Here is a 25,325-nt window from a genome sequence, read left to right on the forward strand (position 1 = left end):
CTAATAAAAAGAGAACAGCACCATGATTACAGTACTTTCGCTCGATGACAGCCTGCGATAAAAACACAGGACTTCCCTCGTAAAAAGACCAAATAGTTTGCCTGGCTGTCAGAGATGTATAATGTTAGCAATGCCATTATAAGCAAATTATGGAGCCCTTTGCACCAGGAAAGAACTGTCATTCCTCCCGGCGGAGATACCCAATTAACTTCAACTGAAACATATATGCCTACGTTTCCTGGCTTTGATATTAAAAGATACCACAAAGCAGTCAGATTTATTATACTAGAACTGAGTTTCTACCTTCAATTGTGTTACAGCCTATTCTGTAAAAGGGCTCAACCGTATTGGAACAAAAATCAAAACAGCTTGTTCTGAGACAATATTACACCACAACATCTCGAGCTCTTCCAGTACTTTTCGCCCCTAGTTTACAGCGTCTACCACAGCATAGCTTATGGCGAAGAAAAACAAACAACCACCAACCCCATATGCAGTCTTTGGTTTCTTGCTCAAAGCCAAGCCCTAACCCATGCTAAACCCATGCTATTGTCAAAATCAGATCCGTAAGCGCTTCGAGGCGGGCTGAGCTTCTGTACTTTTGCCCGCGGTTTCCAAGACAGGAAAACTCATGTGCTGTCAGGAGCATCCACAGACCAAGCGGGATGCTGGATGCTCACGCACTCGACGGTTTAGTCCTTTCACATCCAGAAAATCCTCCTCTTCCTGGACGCACGAAACCTCCCTACGCGCAGACCAGGCAAGGGAAAACACAAGCCTCCTTACGAGAGCGCTATATACGCCCTGTGGTCACAGCTGGCCTTTCCCAACGCAGGGCATGATACACAAGACAACCTGCGAAGCAGCACCCAGCTGCTACTGCTATCCAAACACACAGAGCGGGTTCTCAAAAAACCCCTTGGACAGTTTCCAGCCACAAAAAGAAGATGTGTCTGGGGAGGGGAGAACAAAACACAGCCACATTTTACAGGGGGGGGGGAAACTCCCTCACCCATTATATCAGCTTGAAAGGGTGGAAGAGCCTTGAAATATAGAACAATAATTTCCTGGTCACAGGAAACACGACATGGGAAAACACACACCACACTGTAAACCGAACGCCAGCCGTGTGACAGCAATACCAAAACTATACACACTAAAAGTGTGGTTTAAGAACCCCCTTGTACAAAAACACATCTCTCCAAGTAAAAAATCCCCACAAAAAGTGATCACCCATACCAGAGCTTTAGCTTTTTATTCTTGACGAAACACTGTAGCATATCCAAAACAACTCCCTGAAGGAATTCCAATTTAAGTTTTTGTTTAAAAGTGTGTTGTGTGTGTGTGTGGGGGGGGGGGGGGTGTACACATACATACTTATAACCGTCTCCTTTCACTAACCCACTGAATCATACCACTTCATGAATTTTTTTTCATTCGCTGGCTACGCAGGTATTCTCCCTGGTAGACAGTTTCCTTTACGAAAGGAAAAATGTTGTTGATGTTTAACACATTACTGCTATGCACAAGTTTAGAGGAGCAACTGCCTGTGTCAGAGGCAGAAACGGGACCAATCACAACTTCTGAGCTACTGACTGACATCGGGAGTCCTGCCTCTGAAACTTTTGTTATTTTTTCCCTTCAACCGACTTCAATTGTTCCCACAACTTGGTGACATACTCGGACAAGTTGCCAGCGAACTACGGACAGTTCTCACAGCCCAGAGCACGCTGCCGTGTAGCTCGAGAAGAATCACCAGCAGAGGTAAGGAAGCTCTTTTTTCAGTCTCTCTCTCTCTGTCTCGCTCTTTTTTTTAAATTCTTACGGCAATGTACCGTAGCTGTAGTTTTCTAAATAAACTGCTCTATACAAATTAGTAGGCTGTTCCAAACACTAAAAATAAAAAATATGCAATTTGAGAGATTATTACAGCTCCAAGTCAAAGTATATAATGCTGTGGGAGACATATTTAAGAGACAATAAAGACAACTCAATTTTTTTTTCTAATTATCTAGCAGGATACTTTTGCTATCCTTGATAAGTGTTTTATACAAGTAGCATCACACCGGAAGGTGAGAAGCTTTCATCATTTTTCCCCTTCAGACCTTTGTCCCTCCTTCTAAATGTAATCTGATTTTTTATACACAACTCAATGAGAATAATTCCCTCATTAGAGTTTTGTAGATACACTTGTGTTTCCCCAAAGCTGCCTGTCAACAGCCCAACAAAGGGAAAGCTTTTTCCACTCAGAAAAGCTCTTTGCTTATGTAACACTAAGGGTCCTGCCTCATCATACCGCAAACTAAAAAGTTTTGCTCTCTCAATTAAAACAAGTAAGTGGTTTACAGCAGTAGTAAAATTTCAATTATACCATGTTACTCAGGTTTTGTTTTCAGCTACAGAATTCATACAGTATTTTTCCAACGAAATCCTTTAAAGGTTTCTTTTCTCCTGCTGGTCATTGTAACTGCCATGTTTGTCCTAGAACACTTTCAATAACAGATTAAAAAAAAAAAAAGTAGGTAGGATTTGTAACATCATGAACTGAACTTTAATGCAAAAAGTAATCTATTCAGTCCTAGCTATGGGAAGTGGTTAAACATTGTACAATAAAATATAACCCCAGCTTTAAGATGAGTGTGAACAGTAGAAAACACAGCTCAAATACCAACATGTGTCATATACAGGATATTTTAATATTTATACATACAAATATTTTTAAAGGGAGTATGATTCGTGAATAAGTAGGTATAGAATCTAATGAATTTCTTTGCACGTTAGAGAAAGACATGGTTTGAATCAGGAGCTCACAGAACAAACAGTTTATTCTTGCTCTCCTTACAACTATTCCCCCCCACGCCCTATCAACACATACTTTATGATTTAGCCATAATTAAGGTCCTGGTGTTAGAAAAGATAAACTTAATTTTTTTTTTTTTTTGAGGCATATTTTTCCCACTACTGAACAGACACATCTATTACTATTACTGATTGGGGAAGGCATCAGGCAAAAACATACCCAGGTATTTGCTTTTGTGCTCAGCATCTTTACGGCAGCTTGGACTAGACAACTCCTGGAACTGCCTGGATGTCCCGGTTTCATAAGCCAAATGACCTCTAATGAAAATCTCTAGGAGCTGCCTGCAGTAGGCAGAAGTAGTACTTAAAACCTCTCAGTACCTTCAGACCTATGCCTACTGGAAGCAAGAGGAAAGTTTTCACAAAGAGACTGAGTGTGACTTGTTCAAGCTAAACCTACATTAAATATATTTTTTAAGCGAAGAGGGGAGTCTGGATTTATTTTATCAGGTCGAGAATCTCTTATGACACATACACTGCATATATACTTTTTTTTAAATACACAATCTATATAGATATACAAAGATCAAGCCCATGTACAGAAACTAAAGTGCTATATGCAGCTCTTTATCACAATTCAAGTATAATTACAGCAGGTGAAATTCCTATTCACTGTCCATCTAAATCCTATCACTGTAATACAGTTAGTTATTTAAAGTAGATGACAATGTGGCTCAGTAGCTAAGTACAATCAAAAAATCTCACGCTCATAGCATCCCATTTTGCAGACATCTACAACTGAGTAATAACAGCAACAGTGGTGACATAAGCACATACTATATTGCGGATGACAAATGTTATGAATCAGATGTGAAACACTGCATTTAACTTACAGCAAATAACAATTTTCTGCTTCTTCACCATTCAGTTAAGACTACTGTATTATTAGTATTTAGAGAGAGTTTCTGTATACATCACTTTTCCTTTAAAGAAAGTGCATTTATTTCTCATTCTACAGAAAGATCAGGAGTATAGCATCTTTACTGTATAACGTGAAACTCAAGATTAGTTCATAAGCAGATATTATAAAGATGACTTTCACTGAATTTCAGACCACCCGCAAACTAAAACGTATATGACACACCTACACAGGAAAAGGAGCACCCTTTTAACTGTTTTAAGAATAACTCGATTTAGCAATAGAAAAGTATCCCAACTGGAAAAACAAGGAAAAAAAAAAAAACACACAGGAAAGTAATGTTATGTTCCCTAAACTACAGGTACTTTAGAATTGGGAAGCTTTTGCTTTCTAAAGATTGATACATGGCTGTAGAGGACTCTAGTGGCACCAAGTTACTTTTCAGAAGTTGAGTTTATCCACTATTTTCATCTTTGAATCAGTGCCACTCCGTTGTCCCATGAACTGCAGAAAGCTGCTGAAAGAGATGAAAAAAATTCCAAAAACCAAACCAACACGCAGCATCCCCCTTCCGCTTGCACCTTTTAGATGTGTTAGATGCACTTCAATTTTTTCAGCAGTTCAAATTACTTATTAATAGGAAATGGGTAAGTGCAATATCGTATGAACCACTAGAACGTACAGCCCAGCTTGAAACCACGAGATGTTCGGTGCTCAGTGCATACAGTGGAGGAAGGAGCTCATTCCCTGAAGGAGAGGTGTGATTTGCCTTTTTAGATCAGAACAACAACTGGCAAAAAACTGTATGGTACTATACATCTTGTTTGTATTAGGCAAACAGATGAATATATAGGCTGAGGCATCTGCTCAGGATCCAAGATGAATGGCTCTGTAGCAGTTGCAGGGAAGGGGGGGGGAAAGGGGGGAAAAAAAAATCTGAATTTAAACTGTTGATTTGAAAGTATGAGCTTTATTTACCCTATTCCCTCCCAAACCATGAAAAATATTGACGCCGGACAGACTTTAAAACAAAGGGAAGGAAAGGATAAACCCGAGTTTAGATCTCCTTTTATTGCTGCCCACAAACCTATGGGTTGAGTCGTCGTTTCCCACCACTCGAAGGAAACTCTTTCACTACCTGCGATTGAGGACATCACATCTTACAAGGCAGTCTCTAGCTCTTAATGTACTTCAGTTGCACTCTTCTTTTTGCACAATTCCTCGGTCTTTTTCTGCACTCCCCCTCTCCTTCTGTTTGTTTCTCTCTTTCTGTATTCCTTCCTCCATCTGCTCTCCCTGCACTGTTCTCTGTACTCTTGCTTTTGCCCATCCCAGCCTGGCTTTGACCTCCAGCTCTTACTTTCCTCTTTCTGCTTTCTTTTTAGCAGAAAAAGATCGAGCTTCCGTTCTCTGCAGTAAAGCTGCTGTATGGGCTAATGTCTTTCTTCCCTGGCACAGCTTGATCCTTACCCAGTACAACTCTGAAAGCAGAGTAAGAACCAGAATCCTGCATCCCTAGCGTAGGCAAATAGGAAACCATCCAGCCACGGAAGTAAAAAAAACACTCAAATCACCTCCAGATTATATTATTTTTTTCTCTCTCCTTAAAAACCAAAAAAAACCCACATATATCTATTCTGTACTCCAAAACTTGTAAGCTATTTCCGTGCTACAGATGGAAACTTCTGTTCACTGAACTAATCTGGAGGAACAGCAGTAAGACCCTCCAGAGGTCTCCAGAGTAAATTCATGTTCCTTCCTTCTCTTTCCCTCCCTCCTCACCCTGTCTCTCTCACATGAAAAAGGAGCAGTTTCACAGACTCACAGGCTTCAGTTCAAGTGACTCCATACTGCCAGCGAGGAGGCGTTTTACAGCAGGGTTCAAAACAACGCAATGCAACTTGAAATAAGATGCATGCATTAACATAGGACAAAATCTTCCTGCCCTGTCAGGGAAGATGACGACAAGTCTGCCTCCGTATCAGCTCGAGTCTCAGTGCACAGGGAGAGCTTTAAACCTTTACACCCTCTCCTTCTCCAGGATCCACATATTCCACAGGCACTTGTTACAAAGGGTCCAAATTCAACTCAACTAACTTAACTCAAAGCATTTGGTCCTATGTACTGGCTTCTTCTTAGCTCTGGCATTACATACCCAAACATTAAGTTTCCTTTTCTGAATGTGCAGAGAACATGCCTTCCCCTAACTGGGAGTATCACACTGCACACATTAAAAAAGATAATAGAAATAGCTTATCTGAAAGGACATTTTATGCCAGGTAGTTTATAGATATCAGCTTCAAACAGCTACTAGATAAAAGATCACATAACTCAATAGTACTTTTTGCATCACTATGTTTATGGACATAGAGAGACTAATTTTCAATGGATAAAAATTGGACTATTTTGGGGGTCATCTCATTGTAAAAAGCTATGAAATACACTATTACACAATATTAATTTTTAGCAATGGCTTTCCTAGGCTACAGCTTGATTTGTTGCTGTCCCATACAATCAAGTTAAGTATGTCAAACCTCTTCTATTCCACTGATATCACTGCTGCATTTAGTAAACGTATGACAGGAAACAGGCCGAGTCTAAAATTGCTGTGGCATTTCCAAGGGAGCCAAATTTATGCTGCGTGACTTCAGTGGAGTCAATGCAGTTACACCAGGAACGAGTGTGGCCCACAGTTTTCAGCTTTGGTTGCATACCTCCTCTCGTTATGAAGGACACCAAGAAACAAAGATAAAAATAGCCTCATACAAATCAGGGAAACGGTCATATGTTAGTGAAGAAGGAAGCAATAATTGTGATCCGTGACTCATTCTACAGCACTGGCTATATGGGATCCCCTACACAGCAGCACAGGGCGTTATGGCTATACGGCCACTTCCCGCAGCGTTGCGCTATGCATAACACAAGCCTTCCATATCCATTAGCAATCCTGGACTGAATACGCAACTATATAGCAACGCAGCCAAGTTTTCCTTTTGCAATACTCGACCCCATCACATATGAACGCAATACTGTTTGACTTCCAAAAAAAAAAAAAAACCACCACCAAACACAGCTTGTCCTTTTGCTGCACTTTTCTCTCTTAAAATTGACCAAAACCACAGTCAGTGGAGTGACCAGCAGAGAATCCTTTCTATTTGTGGTAATAATAGGCCAGAATTTTAGTGCAGTTATTTTGCAGGCTGTCCGTTTTGACCTTGCGAGCTATCCACATGCAGCTGTGTTACTGAATCTGTTTCTCTTTATGCACACTTAGGTGCGTGACAGCGTCATGGAGGATTAACAAACAAGGTATGTGTTTATTAGTAGAAACTACTAACCACACACCTTGTAAAGAAAGACTTGTGGAATTGCAGATGTATAATTTGCTTCCTTTGCTTGCAAGGAAACTTTTCCCATGGATGTAATAGGTAAAGCAACATGTAGGTATTTTTAAAATTCCTAAACCCAAACTTTTTGGTTTTTTTGTTTTTTTTTTAAAAAAAAGAATACCAGTTACTCCATTTTGACCTTTCTTCATCTCTTCTCTCCACACTCTTCTACCCATAAAAGATATATATTCTCATTTACACTATCCTGCCTTTGTAAAATCCTCTCGTACTACCCTTCTAGCAACGTATGTTCAAACAGCTAATGCCAACACGACAGCTCGAAAGTGTATTCTGATCTATTGTGTGCTCCCCTAGCAACGTCCCTCACTTATTCCAAAGGGAAGAAGAAGTGGTTTTTTCCTCCCTGAGAGATCTTACTGTCTTCCTTCATCTGTGATGGCTTTATACATGTGATGCCCTACAAGCTAATACTGCCTTTCACGGAAGCACTTTAAAGCCCTACATTGTTGCTCCTGGAGTCATATAAGTGAAACATACTCAGTGTAACAGCAGCATAGGTGCTCTGCGTGCGCACGATAATCTAATGGTCTACACAGAAATGGACTTAAGAGTGCATATGAGCAGGTAAAAACTCATCCTGTTCCAATTCTTTTGAGGGTCCCAAGAAATAGAGCCGCCGGGAAGAAGCCAGGTACGTTGCTTTAACAGGTCCCACAAAGCCCAAAGACCACAGGCGGCACATCTCTGCATTTAAAAAAAAAAAGTGACATAGCGAGTTGTGATGAAGTCATTCTCAGGAAATACTGTTCTCTGTGCAGCGTCAGTCACACAAGCTTATTTGTGCTAGCATAAATCTGTTAGTGGCTGATCGGCTGTGCCTTGTCTAGAAGAGGATAAACTGTCTAATGCATCCCAGCCCCTTTTAGGCTAGGGGAACAAACGTGCCTTAAGTTATCTGAGAATTCCTGTATGTCTGTCTTGCTTTTACTGCACTTGGGACAGACACGGACCAGAGAAGAGCTAAACAGGATATATTTGGCAAGCACTTTAACTGTTTAAATAGATGAAAGGAGGTACAGCATAAAGTCAAACACAGCTGAAAAATTATACTCACAATGGAAATAAGCTCCTGATGCGTGTTTTGCTGGCACTAAAGATAAACCATAGCTTAAAGCACCACAACAAAAACATAAAGTTCAGCATTAGGAGATGACGACACCACAAGGAACCCACCTAAAGGTATTAAAATATCTATGTGTAATCTGGTTTCTTTTAAAAGTCTCTTTTGAATGCCAGTGCTGCCACTGACACTAGCACCACAAGTAGTCTGCTCTTACAGTACCATTTGACTCTGCAGCCTCATATGAAGAAATTAAAAAAAAAAAAAAGTCTGAAAAACTCTTTGTTTCACTTTATGGTTCTTCCATTTTAGCCACATCTAAAGGGAAATTCATGGACAATATAAAGTATTTTGGATTCAGTCAGGATCATCATGGAACTTGTGCGGTAGATATCCTTAAGCTCTGATTTTCATTTATGTGGCATGAGCAGATAGGGATGACACGTGTCTATCATTAATTGGAGAAAAAAAAGGAAAGGCCTTCTGTCAGAGATATGATCATGATACACATTCATATCACATGTAAGAGCAGTTACAGCTTTATGAGCAGAGTTTGAGAGATGTGTGTACCATTGCCATCATCTTAAGTACTATTTTTTCACATTGTGATAGCAGCTGCAAGATCTATTTTGCTACGAGCTGAGCAAGCGCATATCAAAGTCAGCATCTTGCCATGAAGCACTCACATGGGAGGGTTTTACACCCCGACTGTTTATTGGGAGTTTTAAGACTGATACCCTATGCTTCCATCTGTCATTAAAAAGGGGGAAAACATACTTCAAATAAAACACACTCAAAGGACAAAAGCTATACATGTTTTACTTTGTTCCTCATAGCAGCGCAATGCCTTTGAACCTAAGCCATGTAATGTATGTTCCTATGTGTAGAGGACAACAAGTTTAGTTCTCATTTTGCTTTATCTGGTGAGAAAAATACTAAATACTAAAATTCTTTTTATCAGCCATGCATAGCTTTTACTTACACATTGTAAAGTATTTTTACTTAGACTGGGAATGCATCACCAAGATTTGTTTTCCTCCCCTTCCAAAACAAGGTACTGCAAAGTCAGATTATCTGCCCAGGTCAGTAACAGCTGGTAGTAATACCCAAACCTCCTGGCAGAAAGGTCTGTAGTTCTAGCCATTTAATCATGTTTCCTGGCATGCCTGAACTAATAGTAAGGGAGAGAAGAACAAATAAACAACACAAAAGCAACACGCAGCTATGGCCTTTCCACAGTCTCTGAAAGAAAGATTAGGATCTAAAGCAATGACATGCACAAATCCACAATTTCCATTTAATAACAGGCCAGCACTGCTAAGATGCAGGTGCTCAGTAGCCTTCAGGACAAACATAAACCTAATCTTGAAAAATAACATTTTGGAAATCTCATTTTAAATTAAAAACACTGTAAAGACAATTATTCCAGGCTTTTTAGAACTTGAAAGCAATCTCCATTTGCACTGATCAAAACCACTTTACTGCTCTGTTTCTAACTCTTCACTTTCCTGCTTTCCCAGCTCCACAAAGATTGTCTAAAACAAAATCAGAAGATACTAGGCACTTTGCACTGTTCCTGACAACTTCTCTTCTTTCCTGCACTTCTAAAACCTCTGACTTGTGCCCTCTGCTTTCTTGCTGCCATGGAGAAGGTCCAATACATAACCCGCTCTGCTCTGAGGAGAGCCTCAACTATTGAGGTCAACCCACAAGCACGCCAAAGGCTCCAGGAGCTCTTTGTGAATTTCTGCCTGATTTTAATTTGCCTCTTGCTGATCTGCATCATTGTGATGCTCCTCTGAAGCTCCAGCACTTCTCCGCACTGTCCTCTAGCAAAGTCACCCCAAAGGGAAGAGACCAGCACCAGAAACTCCCAATGCAAGGATCCTCTTGCGAGAGGGGCTAGCGCTTGGACTAAAGTCGTATGCCACCACCGCACCATTCTCTTACTACCCACTATATATATTAAAAACCCACTTCTGTGCCGAACAGTGTTGAGCGCCTATTGTTACAAAGCTGTGCATGACCTAATTTATTTGTCTCGGTTGAGAGATACCTTTTCTGAATGTTGTAAAGTACTGCTTTTTCACTAGTTGGTAAGCTTCCTCATGTTTTAGTCAGATCAATTGTACGCACAAACAATAACTTTACTTCTTTGAGCCTAAATGACTATAGGTTTCCCTGAACATTTTTAAGTCATTGGACATGTTTTTAAATTAGGCCTAAGTTCACTCAAAGAAGATGTATGCACACAGATTTGAATACATTGTAGAAAATTTTCTGTTCTGCTTACTTCAAGACACTACATCTTTGCACTACCAACTGAAGTTATTCAAAAAAATTGAGTATTTTTAAAATAATCTGAGAATAAAGCAAAACAAAGTCTTCTCACCTAGAAACAGAATATGACATAACTTCTTTACTCCTTGTTTAAGGTATCTAAAATATATACAACTTGGTATCTGAATAAAAAAATTTACAGATTCAACTACACTGTTTTCCATAGTTCCGCTTTCACCAGATACATCCGTAGAGAACGAAATAACACCTGGAAAGATTTGTCACCATGTTTTTGCAGAAAAATTGAAACTACTAAATGGGTTTCAAAGTTCTAATTTTCTGCGACCACTTAACTAGCATAACACCTGGCACAACTATAAACTGAAGAAGTGCTCTATGCTCTTAATATTTGGCTTTAGACAACTTCAGCATGGCCTGCTATAATATATGCAAAATTTCCTTAGTTTAACACCACAGCAAATTCGTTATTTGTCAATATCACTCAAGGTTCCTTATATTTGATATGGTAAATAAAAAGTTTTGGGCCACTATTTTGAGTAAAGTTACCTCATACAAATACAAGTAACACCACTACCCTCAACTGCAAATGCCTCGTTAGAGAATAGATAAGTATTTTGCTAAAATAAATGGTCCACGTCTTTATGTATAGGAGAGAGAACATGGCAGAATAATTTCTTCAAGTCTGCAAACCACAGTATATGTGAAGTTCTCTATTCCCACACTTCTCAGTAACAAGACTGAGCACTAAACTTCCAGACCTCCCATGTGTTGCTGGTGTTAAACCAAATTCCTAAAAACTGCAACATGTTCAAATTTAATGAAAGCTCAAAAATCAATATACAGAGGTCAAATGGATATCTATTTTTAATAGCTTCTTTCTACATGACTCTATGCAACCAATCCTATGGATAAACTTGTTTTGACTTCCTGAATTTATCTTTATCTTGAACTCTGCCTTTAAGACTTCACATGACGTGAAGAGAGGTTGACAACGGTAAACAACTCAGCAGGCTGGAAAGAAATCACTGGAAAACCTATACTCGGTGTAATGCAAATGAGTATAGTGGTGATGCACTTCCGAACTGGCAAATAAATAATGTAGAAACCAGATCCCCGAAAAGACAGTAAATGCTGCCGGAAATTAGTGACCACATGAGCATTAAGGCAAGCACTGATGATATAGGCAGTCTTACACCAGGAAAAAATTATGGGTCATAACAATTACTGATTACAAGCACTTCAAAACATAAAACATATTTGAATCTTGAATCCACCACTGAAGATCACACTAGACACTTGACATCATCCTCTCTCATCGTCATACCCTATCTTCACTATAGGAATTTTTGCCTGCTTTCACCCTTTTGTGTGAAACTAGTTACCAACAGACCATTATCCTAAGCAATATAGCTACATTTCTTGCCAGCAAAGAAAAGAATTGCTTGTTACTCTTTATTTAGTATATGGTTACCAAAAACGTCAAGAGGACAATAGGTTTATGTATGTGTATGTGAGTGTATATGTATGTGTATATATATATATATACACACACACACAAAAATACATAAACACTCATACTCTCATCGTTTCATGATAATGTATGAATATTGCTGATGAGAACTGTCAATATAAATTTCAATTTCAGGCATTCTGACTACTCTCACAGAAGTAGGAGATTTTAGTGAGCACATTTTCCCTATTAATTCTTCTTTTTAAGAAAGGAAGGGGAAAAAAAAATCCGCAAAAACACAGGGAACTACTTAGGTGGAAAGTAGTAGGAAAATGTAAAGTTACTTTCCTCTCTTTTTAAAATTTGTATTTTTGTGTATGGATAGGGTTTCCAGTTTTAGTTTGCTCTGAAGCAGTTTCAAAAAAACAAAACAAAACAAAAAAACCTTCCACCAAAAATACACAACATTTTTACAGTATTGAAAGTTTCCTGAGGAGGAGAAATGTTAAAGAGTAAATTACCAATACGCACGTTTATGAGAATATGTTGGGGTTATAGCCTCCACAAGAATCAATTCTATATAGAGGTCACAGCAAAGCACTCCTAAAAAAGTCATTATTTTTTTTAAAAGAGTAAGCAAGAACAAAACCAAGATATAAAGAAACTGGAAGCCCTACTGTTATTTTATGACAATGCAGATAAATCGCATGTACTGTAAGGTCACATTGGTGTCTTAGAGTTCTGCTGATATAAAAACTGCTATCATGCTCCATGCTACAAAATATCAACTGAAATAGAGATTAAAAAAAAGCCTTTTGTACATAGCACATTCTTCTTTGTATACTTATGAGAGCTTTAAAACTAGCACCTACTGTATTTTTTGCTAATTGTTGGAAAAGATATTAACGCATTAAATAAGATATTCAAATACAACAGAGTTTAGAAGAAGTGTTCACTGTAGTATATACTTATAAGTTACATGAAAGAATTAGTCATCAGGAAGCTTTCTGATTCTTTATAGCTCTGCTTATCCTGTTTTGGTTTTGAACAGTAAATTTGCTCACTTTGCTATGAGCAAATCATTTATGTATACTTAACTTATTCTCAACTAGTGCACATAAATGATGATGCGTTTTAGGAAAGTATAAGCAAAAAGTTCGCTACTTCTATGCGGCATAATAAAAATTCCAAACACAACAGGTGCCTTGGGTTAAGTTTTCATTTCTCCATTTCACTCCTCTCCGTGCTACATATTTTTGCAATTTTATCTTACATCCAGGTAATGAATAATGAAAATAAAAAAGCAACAGTCTTGTATCGTTCTTCCCATAAAATAAAATTCATAATTCAGTTCTTAATTCATGACTCTGGCATAAATGACCGGTGGCAGTTCTATACTGGTAAAGAACTGAATAAGGAACAAAAATGTCTGTCGTTGTTGTTGTTGTTTTGTTTGCTTTAAGAAATATGCTTTCTCTCCTAGATCTTCAGCAAATATTGAAAAAACTACTCATTTTTCTTTAAGTGAAGAAGTCATCCATTTCGGAATTAAAAATTTTGTTCTCGTCAAGATCAGTCAGCAAGGCAATTAGAAGGGCCGCAGGTACTTACCTTTCTTTATTAGCTTTTCTGCATCAGGTTTGCAACGACTGCCCTTACTACCAGAACTGAAGCATTCAGTGGAAAGACAAGTGTAAAATAGCCTTAAACGACATTTTCCAGAAAACGCATGCAAAATAGTCTGTGTAGCCTTCAGGCACAAAGAACTTTTCCATAAATTTTGCTACAAATGCATGTAAAATGACAATCGCGTCAGACATATACGCTCATGCCTTCCTCTCATGTCTTTCTCTCATGTCCTCAGACATATACACTCATGTACTTCCTCTATATCCAATCTGCCACAATTTGAGGAAAGAGTAATACACTCACTTAGAGAGTACGTCTTAAATCCTGGTTCATATCTGTCAGCATATACTACAGATTATAAACCAGACTCCGGTATTCATATGCCCATTAATAGTGTATCTCAGAATACAACTAGAAAATATTTGTCAAGTCCTCTACAATACATAGACATCCTTTATCTAACACTAAATATAGTCCTTTTGGCTTTCATCTAAATCTTAAAAACTAAACAAGTGGGTTTCATTGACGGAAGGAGACGAGTGATCCTCTGCTGCCCATCAAGAGAATGAAAAAACAGAACAACCTACTTGTAAGGATTCTTTTCAAAACCGTACTCAAATTACCATTTTTTTTTACTATTTAAAATAGATATAAATTTATTTTAGTATCCGACAAGCAATTTAGTCAAATTGATTGCTTTATAATTTTTGTTTTAAACACAAAACAACAATGCCAAAAGTTCTAATCTTGTGTAAAATATACAACTATAAAACACTGCCCTCTTGTGATCTTCCCTAAAAATCTCAACTGGTTATTAAAAGGAAATTCTGGCTACGTTTCAATGTTGGGGCTGAGTAGTTCTATTTGTTGTTATATATATAAAAATACAAAACCCACAATTGCTAAGTAATTAATATTAAAATAAGCTATTGCATATGTGCTATTAAAAGCACTAAAGCTGCATGGTCTGCCAACTTGCTCTGAATTCTTAATAAGGCATTTGGAAAGCTGCAGTAAATCCTACACAGTGCAATGTTGGCAAAACATTACCTACTGCGCTGCACAATGTTAAACCCTAGAACGGCAGGAAACACTCCTATTAATAGAGGTACATTTGGTGCAGAAGAAGAAAAATTTTCTTTTTTTGGACCTACAGAGAGCCTTTAAAAGTAAATTTTCTATATTCTAATATAATATAGAAATATAATATTTCTCATATTCCTACTACTAGAACTCAGATGGACCTGAAAAGCAGCTATATTTGTATATATAGACAAACTGTATACAATTCAAGTCCTTCCTATTAATCCAGTCTTCAGAAGTGCAGTAGTAAAATTAAAACTATCATTTTATTAAAAAAATATACATATATGTTTGAAGTTAAAGATATTTGCTTGGAAAAAAGAAGACTTATCGGAGTATGCAGATGATTTTTTTGGAGAAAAAAAAAATTACATTTTTTTTTTAGGCAGCTGAAACAGGTAAACAGCTGAGGACACAGCATGAAATTCATGCATTTCCAAATTGCTTACTATTGAACCAGCAATCCCAAGCTACAATCTCGAGTCGGCTGCAAGCACAAGAGGGCAGACTGCTGCACGCTATGGATCTTGCTAACAACAGAGGTCTCAACTTGCTACTCAATTTTCTGCTCATTGTCTTGGTTCTGGTGCTCGCCTTTATCCTTGTGAAGCTGATGTGAAGCTCTGTGACGTTCCGTTTTCCTCTCAAAGCCTGTTTTGAGGGGTTCCTTTGCAATGATAACTTAAACACTTCAAACCATCTAAGCATAAATATGCAAAGGCTGCATAGCCTGAAATATCTGATAGCTGGAGAAAGCGTTCCCATATGTATTTTAACAGAAAGCCATCCTAATTAGCTACACATAATTATGGACCTGCCATTGACTGAAAGAAGCATATAGTGCTTTGCTGAGTACAAGAAGAAATCCAAGTATGTGTAAGCACTTACTGTAGTTTTCTCACTGCTACGACTGCTTTGTACTTACGAGCTACAAAAGATCTGCAGCCTTCGAGGAACATAATTTCAGCAATGGGGACAGCAAAAATCAAATTCTAAAAATGGGGTTTCCCCCAAAAGCATCCTTCACAGGAAATGACATAAAAATGAGACAGGAAGGCAGAAGGAAACATCCACGTTTGGTTGACAGCAAGTATCAGATTACTTGAGGAAAGCAAAAGCACAGACGCTGCAAGCTCAAAAAGCATATCCCGCAGCAGCAGCTTGCAGCAGCCAAGATGCGGACAGGTTCAGTTCAAACATGAACGTGAAATTATTAGTTACTCCTTTTTTGACACGTATGGTCCACAGCAACACCTTAAAAGCCAGAAGCCATTAGTGTTAGGAAGCAGGATCGAAAGAAGAATTTGACAAAGAAAGAAATTAAAAATAAAATAAAAATAGTAATAAAAATAGAACGACCACTAACAAGGAGCATATGTCTGCCTAGGAAGCCTCTACCACGGCCACGCGAGCAGTAGGTTCACCTGCGCAAGAGCAGGCAGTGTGCTGCATCCTCGACAACTTGGACTTACCACTTACGCACAGGCCAAGCGCACAGTGGGGGCACCCACAAGCCACACGCGACGTACCACGGGTCACCTGCCTGCCCAGTTCGCCCAGTTCATAGCTGGTGCCCACGGCACGGTACGCGACACAACCTTCCTCCAGCACATCTACAACCCTTTAGGGGATGAGCTACTTTTCCGCGGTCCCTGGGAAGGTCGGTGCCCACTATTAGCCCGCTTCTACTGGAAGTACTTGCCCAGAAGGCAGCCAAGCTGCTCCACACACCTGAGACACGCTGAGAAAGACAGTGCCGAGAAGTAGACGACATGCATTACTTTGGGGCCAAACAGCACCTCTCTTTCCCAGGGGCAATTTGGGAGCAAAGATAACAACAGGGGTGGCTTGTGCAGTTGAGCTGGAAAAGACCCATATAAATTGAATCTAGAAAAAGACTTTTCACAAGAAAAAGACAGTACGCCTGGGGAAAACAACAGTATGTGTCCTATCCCGCAGGACGTTCGCCTGTCCTACCACTAACAGGCACCAGGGCTGCACTCCACATTATCTGCTCCAAATCTTAGACAACATCAGATGGGGCCGCATGGATAACTAAAATAGAAGTTTTTCTCTCATCTGCTCCAAAAATCTGTGCAATAAGCACTTCAAGTAGCTCCTGCAAAATACTGATTTACAGCTTTTTTATGTTAGCATAGTCATATCAATTTCTGTACCGACTGTCTGTTTGCATTTAAAGCAGAAAAAGTTGCACAGCTACTTCACTGTAAGCACTTTATCACTCATTTTGATTATCTGGAAAAATTTTGCTTTTTTTAAAAAAAAATCTGTACGTGTATATACAAGGGATATATATTGTAACAGTATGGTTACATATGTGGAAGGATTTCTGATAGTGCTTGACATAAATAAGAGATGGCATGAAACACACCAACAACTACAGAAACTGATATAAAGCCTGCTCTAGCCCAAAGAAAAATATGACCACGTAGTTTTCCCAATAAAATGGCTACTCACTGATATACTGCTCAGATTGCACAAAGCTTATTTTCTGTATGCTCTTCTATATAGACAAGAGTTTCCTTACCTAAGGAAACAGTGATAATCCAATAGTTAAAAACAGTTAAAACACATCTAGGGGAAGGTGGGGGTGGGGAAAAAAAAATCACATTCCCTTTCAATAAAAGGAGAAAGAAGAGTATTCTACATTTCCAAATTCAGAATTCCCTACAAAGAAACTCTACAATAAGCTCTGCCACTGGCCTACAGCCACCATCCTCAGAAACAACTCTAGCAACTTTCTCTCAGCCAACAATGAAAATTACAGAATTTAAAGAAAAATGTTGAAACACACTGCTGAAACCAAACACGCGGAAACATGAGCTTTCCCGAGGCGTCACATAAAATCGGCTAAGTTACCAGGATACCAATGCTGTTTGTTGTTAAAGGTCAAATCTCTTTTTTGCAATCAAGCTCAGCCCAAGTTCGGTTTACCATCCTGTGGTAGGTAGCCCTTACTACAGGCTGAGCCCAGGTATTCACTAGATTGAGATGAATCCCAGTTGTCAGACTACCAATTTCACAGCAAAAGACAGAACATAGAGCAGCTTAACTGAGGCACACAGCGAATGTGAGTTCATTCTGTTAACTGAAGGTGGTAGTTCTTCACGTTAAAAACTTTTGTTTTGCTGAAAAGTATAGTTTCATCAAAACATGGCACAGGAAAAATGCTGATATTGATCCTTTCCAGTTTTCTGATCAGTCAGGATTATAAAAATGTCAACTCAAAACTAGCGGAAAAATCAAAGTTGTCTGTGGTGGTAATATTATTTGAAGGATGTTTAACTTTTTCTTTTATTTAATATTTTACAACATTTGTTTACAAATGTTTAGGTATGCATGCATGCATACAATTTGTTTTCCTCTCCGTTTTGAAATATAGATTATTGTAATATATTTACATTTCTCACTGGATTAAAATTCAAGTTCTGGTAGCTTTCATATACATACTGCAAAAAGGCAGTGTTTTTCTAAATAAAGAGAAAAATTGGTAAGACCTGTTAAAGTGGAAAGATGCACTTCAGCAATTTCCATCTCTTATCTCTACTGTATTCTGACACATGCTAATACACTATGAAGAAATCAAAGAGACCCCATACTCTGGGAGAACAATCCAGAGAGTCATCTTGTGATGCCTACAACACTGTACAGACCTAATAAACAAATATGCAACCTTCTGAAATCTTGTTTCTTAATATATTAACTCCCACAGTTTTAAAGGCACACTTTCATTTTAAACACTGCTGCTGAAAGAGCATGCAGCATCTACCAAAGTACATTCGGATAACAGCATCAAAGTTTAAATAATATGCATTTAGAGAAACACATACAGACTTCATACCCAGATTTATATATGCTTCCCAGTTCAGTTAGTGGGAACCCCTGTCAGGTTATAACTTTTTTTTTTCCCCCTTAACATAGGCCCAATCATGCACTTCACTTCAGGGCTAAGAAAAAAAAACAAAAAACAACAAAAAAGTGCTATTAGGATGATGTTTGCTGAAAGATTTTTCAATCAGCTATACACAGGAAACAATTAGACATACGGTGAAACACGAATTCTGCATGGAAGTTATTTTCTCTAAAGTATTTTTAAAATCTGTCTCTTGGAAACATGTGGCAAAAAGTTTACCTTCACAAGGCAAACATCAAGCAGTACATGTTAAGTAGAGAAAAGAAATTCATTTACAATTCCATGATGTTACAAAGCAATCACAGGCTAGATCCTCCTTGGAGATTTATTTCAGAAACATGCTAACACTGCACCCACAGATAAACCATGCAGCTTCTCCAGAACAGCAGTCTGTGGAGCCACAGCATCTATTCCTGCAGGTTCAAAACAGAGCATGTCCTAAAAGAGGACCTCAGGAGAGCTGTAAGCCTTCTAGCCAACACTCTGGACGTCTCTTATGTTGCACAGTAAAGGCACTTGTTCAGAATTTGCATGGAAATGACACTTTAAAGTCTGTTTAATTTAGCAAGCAAAGTGTTAAAAGAAACCAACAACAAGAAGAAAAAAAAAAAAACACAACAACAGACAGAGCCTGAATTTGGCCAAATTCAGGCTATAAAGGAAGCAGAGATCTGCTGAGAGCATTCAACCTTTGGAACAGCTTTTAAGGGCCGCAGTAAGTTCTCTTTCACCGTCAACCTAAATGGAAATCTTGACTGGTTTTCTAAAAATAAACTCTAATTTGTAGTTTTTCAACTGTTGGCTATGAATGAAGGATAAATGGTTCACCATGGTCTGTGAGGACATAAAATGGTCTACAGATACTATGTGCTCCTGAACTATCAGGCCTCAACATCAGCACGGAAAAATGTTGCAGTCTGTTCTGACTTCTTTAGTGATAGTTGCCTTTTATGTTCCCTCCCTCTACCCGTCTGCCCTAAAGATTGACAAAGCTGCTCTAGACCCTTAGTTAAAAGCAGTTAGTTTTGTTTTCTGTTTGTGGCAATAGTGATTTTAAAGCAGAATCATCATAAATGGTAATTTTTTTCATTCCTCCAAAAACCACTGCATATCCATCAGTGCACGTACTCACTTGTTAAAAGTAAAGAGAATAAAAATAATCCCCGCTGACATGAAAAGTAAAGTAGTAATTCCAGAGTGGTGTTTTTTGTTTTAATTATCAACTTTCTCCAAAACTTTATCATGCTCTCCTAGGGTTATATTCTTCGGTATATATTCCGCTTAGGACTGTACTTATCTTAATTTTTCAGAAATAATGGCATAGCAATTACCAAAAGCATATACACTGTTCATGCATAGTACAACTGCAATGAGACTCTAAAAATACAAAATAAAGAGCATTAAGACAGGAAGTAACAGTCTCCTGTGTTTACGCTTCTCTATCTCAGCTGCAACTCCGCTGTCCTCCCTCCTGGCAGCCTCTCAGCAGAGAGGGGGCAGACGGGGAGGGCCAGCAGGGGAGCCTGCCAGAGCCCAAGGCCCGACAGCTGCACACACACTTTCGGTTTCTCTGCGTCCTGTTTCACAACCACATCTCCTCACTTGAGGAAGTCTAACAGATGGCACACCAAGGCCCATTACCACTACTCTAAGGCAGAGCACGGAAAGTGCTTGTTAAGCGACCAGGAGCTTCCCTCCTGCCCCACGCGCCCTAAATCACTGACGGAGTCCTTGTGGTCCCACGTCGTAACAGCCCGGGAAGCCAGGGGAGCAGAGGAAAACCTACGGAAAACACACATCTTAACAGCTTCAAGCACTTCCCTTATGATCGAGGGCTGACCCTGACAGCTGATGGGATCATTATTTCCTAAGTTAGGGGCAATCTGGATCCTGAACACTGATCTATCAATATGGATACAAATATAAAAATAGCAGGAGCAAGTCAATTTTCAATAAAACTTTATCCTAATGTGTTACTATCCCAAGACTCTGAAAGGCTATGGCACCATTTTATGAATTCAGCCAAGGAGATGGATGAGGTTTGTGCCCCCTCCTTTCCTCCCCGCTGGCTCTGTTCCTGAAACCCAGCTCGGCAGCAGTGCCGGCACACCTTTAACAGGAACAGAGGTTTTGGAACAGCAACCAGAATACATGCAGGGTTTAAACATGCAACTTTGCCTTCATACATAGAGGGAACACCTGTACTGAATCACAGTAGGAGCGAGACAACATTTATGAGAATTGAAAACAGAACCTGGAAGTTGCTTTGACCTAAGTAAAAACAGGGGCTTCTGAAACACCCGTCCTTCCAAAAGGAGTGAGGGGAAAGGTACATAACAGAGGATGAAGACGCATATACATAAATGTGAGACAGAAGGAAAGAAAGGTTACATTGAGCATGTATTTAAATCCCAAAAATAAAAATAAAATCCACACGTGAGCCTGACGTGCAGTGCTATGACTCTTAGGGCCAGCTGCACATCTCCAGCTGTTCGGGAAGATCCAAATGACTGAGCGGACCAGGATACCCACAGCGTGCGACAGCTCCCCGAACCTCTCTCGGCTCCTGTGGGATGCCGGTAGCTGCCAGGAGCTCCCCAGCAGCACCACCAACTGCAGAGTTAGCCAGCGCCTGACACTTTGGCTCGGCCAGGACTTGAGCGGTGCAGGGCCCGCAAGCTGCCCCAGCTCTGGCCCAGTCACTTCTTGAACCTCTAGCAAGCTCAGAAAAAGAACAGGGCTTCTGTCGTCATAGGGGTAACTTAAAGGGTGGCTAACTAGAATGATAACAGGTTTTTAGAGAGATCCTTAAGGACTAATATTAGTTTGGCTGAATTAACTGGTTTCTTTTTTTTTTTTTAAGCTAAAATAATAATAATTTAAAAATCCCATCACCATTAAGAACAAACTTGGATTTTTGAGAACCTCTAAATTTACCAGTCTTTCCTTCCAGACAAAATGAAAGAAGAAACAAAATTTAAGAGCCACAGCTACTATATCCTCAGGCTGGACAAAATAGGTATTTTACTCCTACAGCTAGATTTTACTACATGCAGCTTAGATACCTCTGCTCAGGGAACATCCTAGCCTAACTTTAATCTTTTTTCAGGAAAATTTGAGGATTAGATTTAGATTTTTTTTTTTGTAAACTAAATTTACCTACATACATAAACCTGAATATTTTTATTTTAAATCCTACCTTCTTCACAAACTGTCTTCTCCCATTATTGTAAAAGAATTGGAAACAAAAGGTTGTGCATTATCACATTAGAAAGTCTTATCTGTCTCTTAAAAACACAGGCTTGATGTTTTCTGCATGAAAAGACTTCAAATATGACAAAGATATGTATTATTTTATTTAAATAAACAAGACTAGTTGACTACTCTGATACTAATTTGTTCATTTAAAAAGTTATCAACCTCAAAACTAAATTCAGTTTTTAAGTCCTGGGTAGATGGCTATACTGAATATTCATTCTTTTAGTATACAGGAGTTGGTCTTATTTCAAAGAATACACAGACAGAAAAGAAGTCTCTTTGAAAATCCATTCAGATCAAAATAGACATTCCTATCTCCCCCACTCCACTGCCAACTAAAAGACTCTCTTAACATTTTGAATAGCTCTTATCTGATGAACCTCTTATGGCACCCAGGTTCAGAAAAAGAGACTCTAGTCTCATGCAGATGAGCACACTGTCTCAGAGTAAACTGTAAGTAGATTTAAGATTTTGTTGGTACTCAAATAATAACGAGAAATAAACAACAGTATCCCAAATCAAAGTCTAAAACCACCACCACCACCACCACCACCTGATTTAGGGGACCTGCTCCCCTTCCCATTTTATTAAAAACTTGTCTAATGTTATTCCTCAGGTATAGCACATGATGCCACATGATGGCAGCAAATAACAAGCTTCAGCCTTACCTGCGCAGGCTGTTCACTGCCTGTTCTGAAGTCGTCAAGCTGCTGCGCGTGCCACGCAGCTACGCTGTACGACTCCTCAGCACTCCTGCAGTCCAGGGGATTTGCACGTAACTGTTCTTTAAGCCACATCTGAGTCCTCACTGCTGGCTGAATGGGAACTCCACTCACAGCCTGTTGTCCCAGAGTTGCATATCTCGGTCCAAAAGCTTCACAGCTGGCTGCCGTAGATTTGCTTTCGGGTAAGGCACTGTAGGTCAAGTCTAAGGCATGTCTCCTACTTGAGGAATCTGAAACAAAGTCGTCTTTGCTGCATGATTCAAATTTGTATTTGCAGTCTAGTAGGGAAGATCGTTTTTTCCCTGTTTCTTTGTCCTCAATTTTTAGCAACTCCATGCTATCATGCAAACAGCTTGGCCCATTTGTCCTTAATTGTGGTGACATAGCTTTGTCTGTACTAGCCCTGGAGTCTGCTGAATGACTACTTTCATCCTGGCTGCAGGTATTTGGTGAGCTGAGTTTAGACAAGGAGGACCATTTTCTTACAGGTCTTGCATCTTTCATGTCAAGAGAACTGTCCAGGACGCCCTGATTTCTGCCTCCTCCCGACCGTACAAAGCTTGTACTCCATTTTGAGCCTTCAGACTTGAAAGCTTCCCTGTGCTTGGAAAGCGAAGCGCTGGCATTAGACGGCATCACATGGGCAGTGGGAATAGAAACCAGTGATCGGCTGGGCTTAAACGAGGATGTACCACTTGAAGTTGAATGATCTGGGAAAAAAGATTTATCACATAAGTAAGTGCAACACAGAACTTATACAATCATCCTTGAGCAGATGACAAAACATCAAGCTCAAGATGAAATGCAAAAGAGAAGGAGACCCTTTTTTGTCATGAAATCTATTCTTCTGTAGCATTCAAGATTATGAGAATGAAAAACCTACTGAAATGGGAATTTGTCAAATTCAGTTTGCCCAGGCACCATCTTTATAAAAAGAGAACTGTACTAAGCAACAGCAGCAGCTCTAGACACTGTACCAAACTGCAGACAGGAGGCAGTCGTCATTCCCTGGCTTCAAGGTGGCAGGCTGGATTTTTTCCCCCTCTCCAATTTTGAGGTAGCTTCTGTATGACAAGCACCACAATCTGAGAATCCCAGTACTGGCTCCTCTTCCATCACCCCCTCCTCATTCTTTAAAGGCAACAGAGTTCAATACATACACTTTGTACAGTGGAAGTGCAAGAGATAAGCCAGTTTGAAAACAGCGTCTGGGACACCACTATTCTTCCGTTTTGTAGCTCACTGCTTTCAAACTACACTTCCACGTGATACGCTTAAAAAAAAAAAAAAAAAAGGATTCTGTAAAATTCAATTTTTTTCTTAATTGACCCAGATAAAACATCACATAGAAATTGTGTGTAGCCTAATTTATGAAATCTATTCCAAGCCGATACCAAGAGCCAATACCAAGAACAGAAAAATTAGGGAGGTGATATGCAGGAAGTGAATGAAAAAGAACAAAGATGACAGAGGAAAAGGAGAGGTTCCTGAGGACTGACTGGCAGTTCTCATGTTCCCAGCAACAGCTGCTTAGCATCACAGGCTGCAGGCAACCAGAAATAGGCACCTAATCCTCTCATTAGAGCATCAGCTCCCAGCAGGTCACATGGCTGCACCTTACCCAAGCTGCTCGTATTGCTCTTTAGGTTTAAAAGCAGCCAGATGCAATAGAAGTGCAAGAATAAGAAAGGTACACTCTTATTGCTTTCATCCTAACCTACAGATAACTTATTTCTTTGGAATTTCTCAGTCAGTATTAAGAGTTCATATTAGGACAATTAAAAGATAACCAGTCGCTCTAGAACTACAACTGGCGTACTGTAGCCATCAAACTTGGTATATTAATGGGATTTGGTGAAGACCAGAACATGGTTTCAGTCAGGCACACCTTTCAAGACTATATTTGATCCAACACATCATGCCACAGATGGTAGCAAGAAAAGAGCTTCGAATGGTGTGGCCGCTTTTAGAAAGGGCAGTGCTTCTTCTGTTACACATCAAAATAAAGACCTCCTCACCCCCAATGCTCCCAGTCCCTAGTCCAGACTAGGCTTCCGGACCTTCCCTCCCACCACTCCTTGCACTTGCAGCATAACACAAGATAACACAGCCCTACAGCCACACTCCTCATATTGCAGAAAAAGCATTATATCCCACAGGATAATAAGCAGTTCCCTGAACACTGACTGATCCCTGTTTACTACACACTTGTCTTCTGGCTGATAGTTCAGGGATCCTAAGACGACAGAAATTCTTCCTGAAGCCTCCTCATGGGTCACTGTCCCACCAGGTCCTCTCCTGTCTCAAAGTGAGCTCACACCACATTGCATCTTGCCTCTGCTGCCCACTTTCACAGTAGTTGGAGGAACAAAGCTATCTTTAAGACTCCTACCAATCCGTGATATCTGGCTGAAATGGACCAACTATTTAAAAGTTGGTAAATATGGTAGTGATGATCGTCAGAAGATATACATAGCTTGATCACACCGGGAAAAGGGAAATGGAGCAAAGAATACTGCCAGGTTGTTACCTAATGAATTTTAACTGCCAATGAACGTGAGGCATCATCCTTTTCATGTATGACAGGAAAAAAAGATTTTTCCTCCTCCCTGCACTCTTCCTTAAAAATTCAGCCCTGCAGAGAGAAACATTTTTCTTGGCTGCCTTCTCTGCCTTGGTACTGCTCAAGACATGGGACATGTTCAAGAGAAAGACAAAGGCAGCTACACAACCCATTTCGACTGGGAGGAATCCCTG

General features: G+C 39.5%; 1 protein-coding gene and 1 long non-coding RNA gene across 15 annotated transcripts in view; one reads left to right on the plus strand and one right to left on the minus strand.

Annotated features, from left to right (window-relative positions):
• Positions 1 to 25,325, minus strand: part of CEP85L (centrosomal protein 85 like) — a 160,642-nt gene that overhangs the window by 53,269 nt on the left and 82,048 nt on the right. For 12 of the 13 annotated variants that reach the window (XR_011140180.1, XM_068938144.1, XM_009681678.2 and 9 more), the window contains one exon: positions 22,512 to 23,278. Coding sequence is in view for 12 of the 13 variants with exons in the window: in XM_009681678.2 (XP_009679973.1) it covers positions 22,512 to 23,278 (767 nt within the window). In the remaining variant the exon portion in view is untranslated. Of the gene's footprint in view, positions 1 to 22,511; positions 23,279 to 23,728; positions 23,842 to 25,325 lie in introns of those variants that run through there. The other variant, XM_068938146.1, reaches the window with a different exon arrangement.
• On the plus strand, positions 1,236 to 19,997 carry LOC104148475 (uncharacterized). 2 transcript variants are annotated; one of them, XR_695118.2, is made up of 4 exons: positions 1,368 to 1,764; positions 6,993 to 7,027; positions 13,423 to 13,542; positions 15,037 to 19,997. It is a non-coding gene; the product is annotated as an uncharacterized lncRNA (long non-coding RNA). The 2 variants fall into 2 exon arrangements; XR_695119.2 differs by lacking the exon at positions 6,993 to 7,027 and having other exon boundaries at positions 1,236 to 1,764.

This window comes from Struthio camelus, chromosome 3, assembly GCF_040807025.1.
Source record: "Struthio camelus isolate bStrCam1 chromosome 3, bStrCam1.hap1, whole genome shotgun sequence".
Lineage (NCBI taxonomy): Eukaryota > Metazoa > Chordata > Aves > Struthioniformes > Struthionidae > Struthio > Struthio camelus.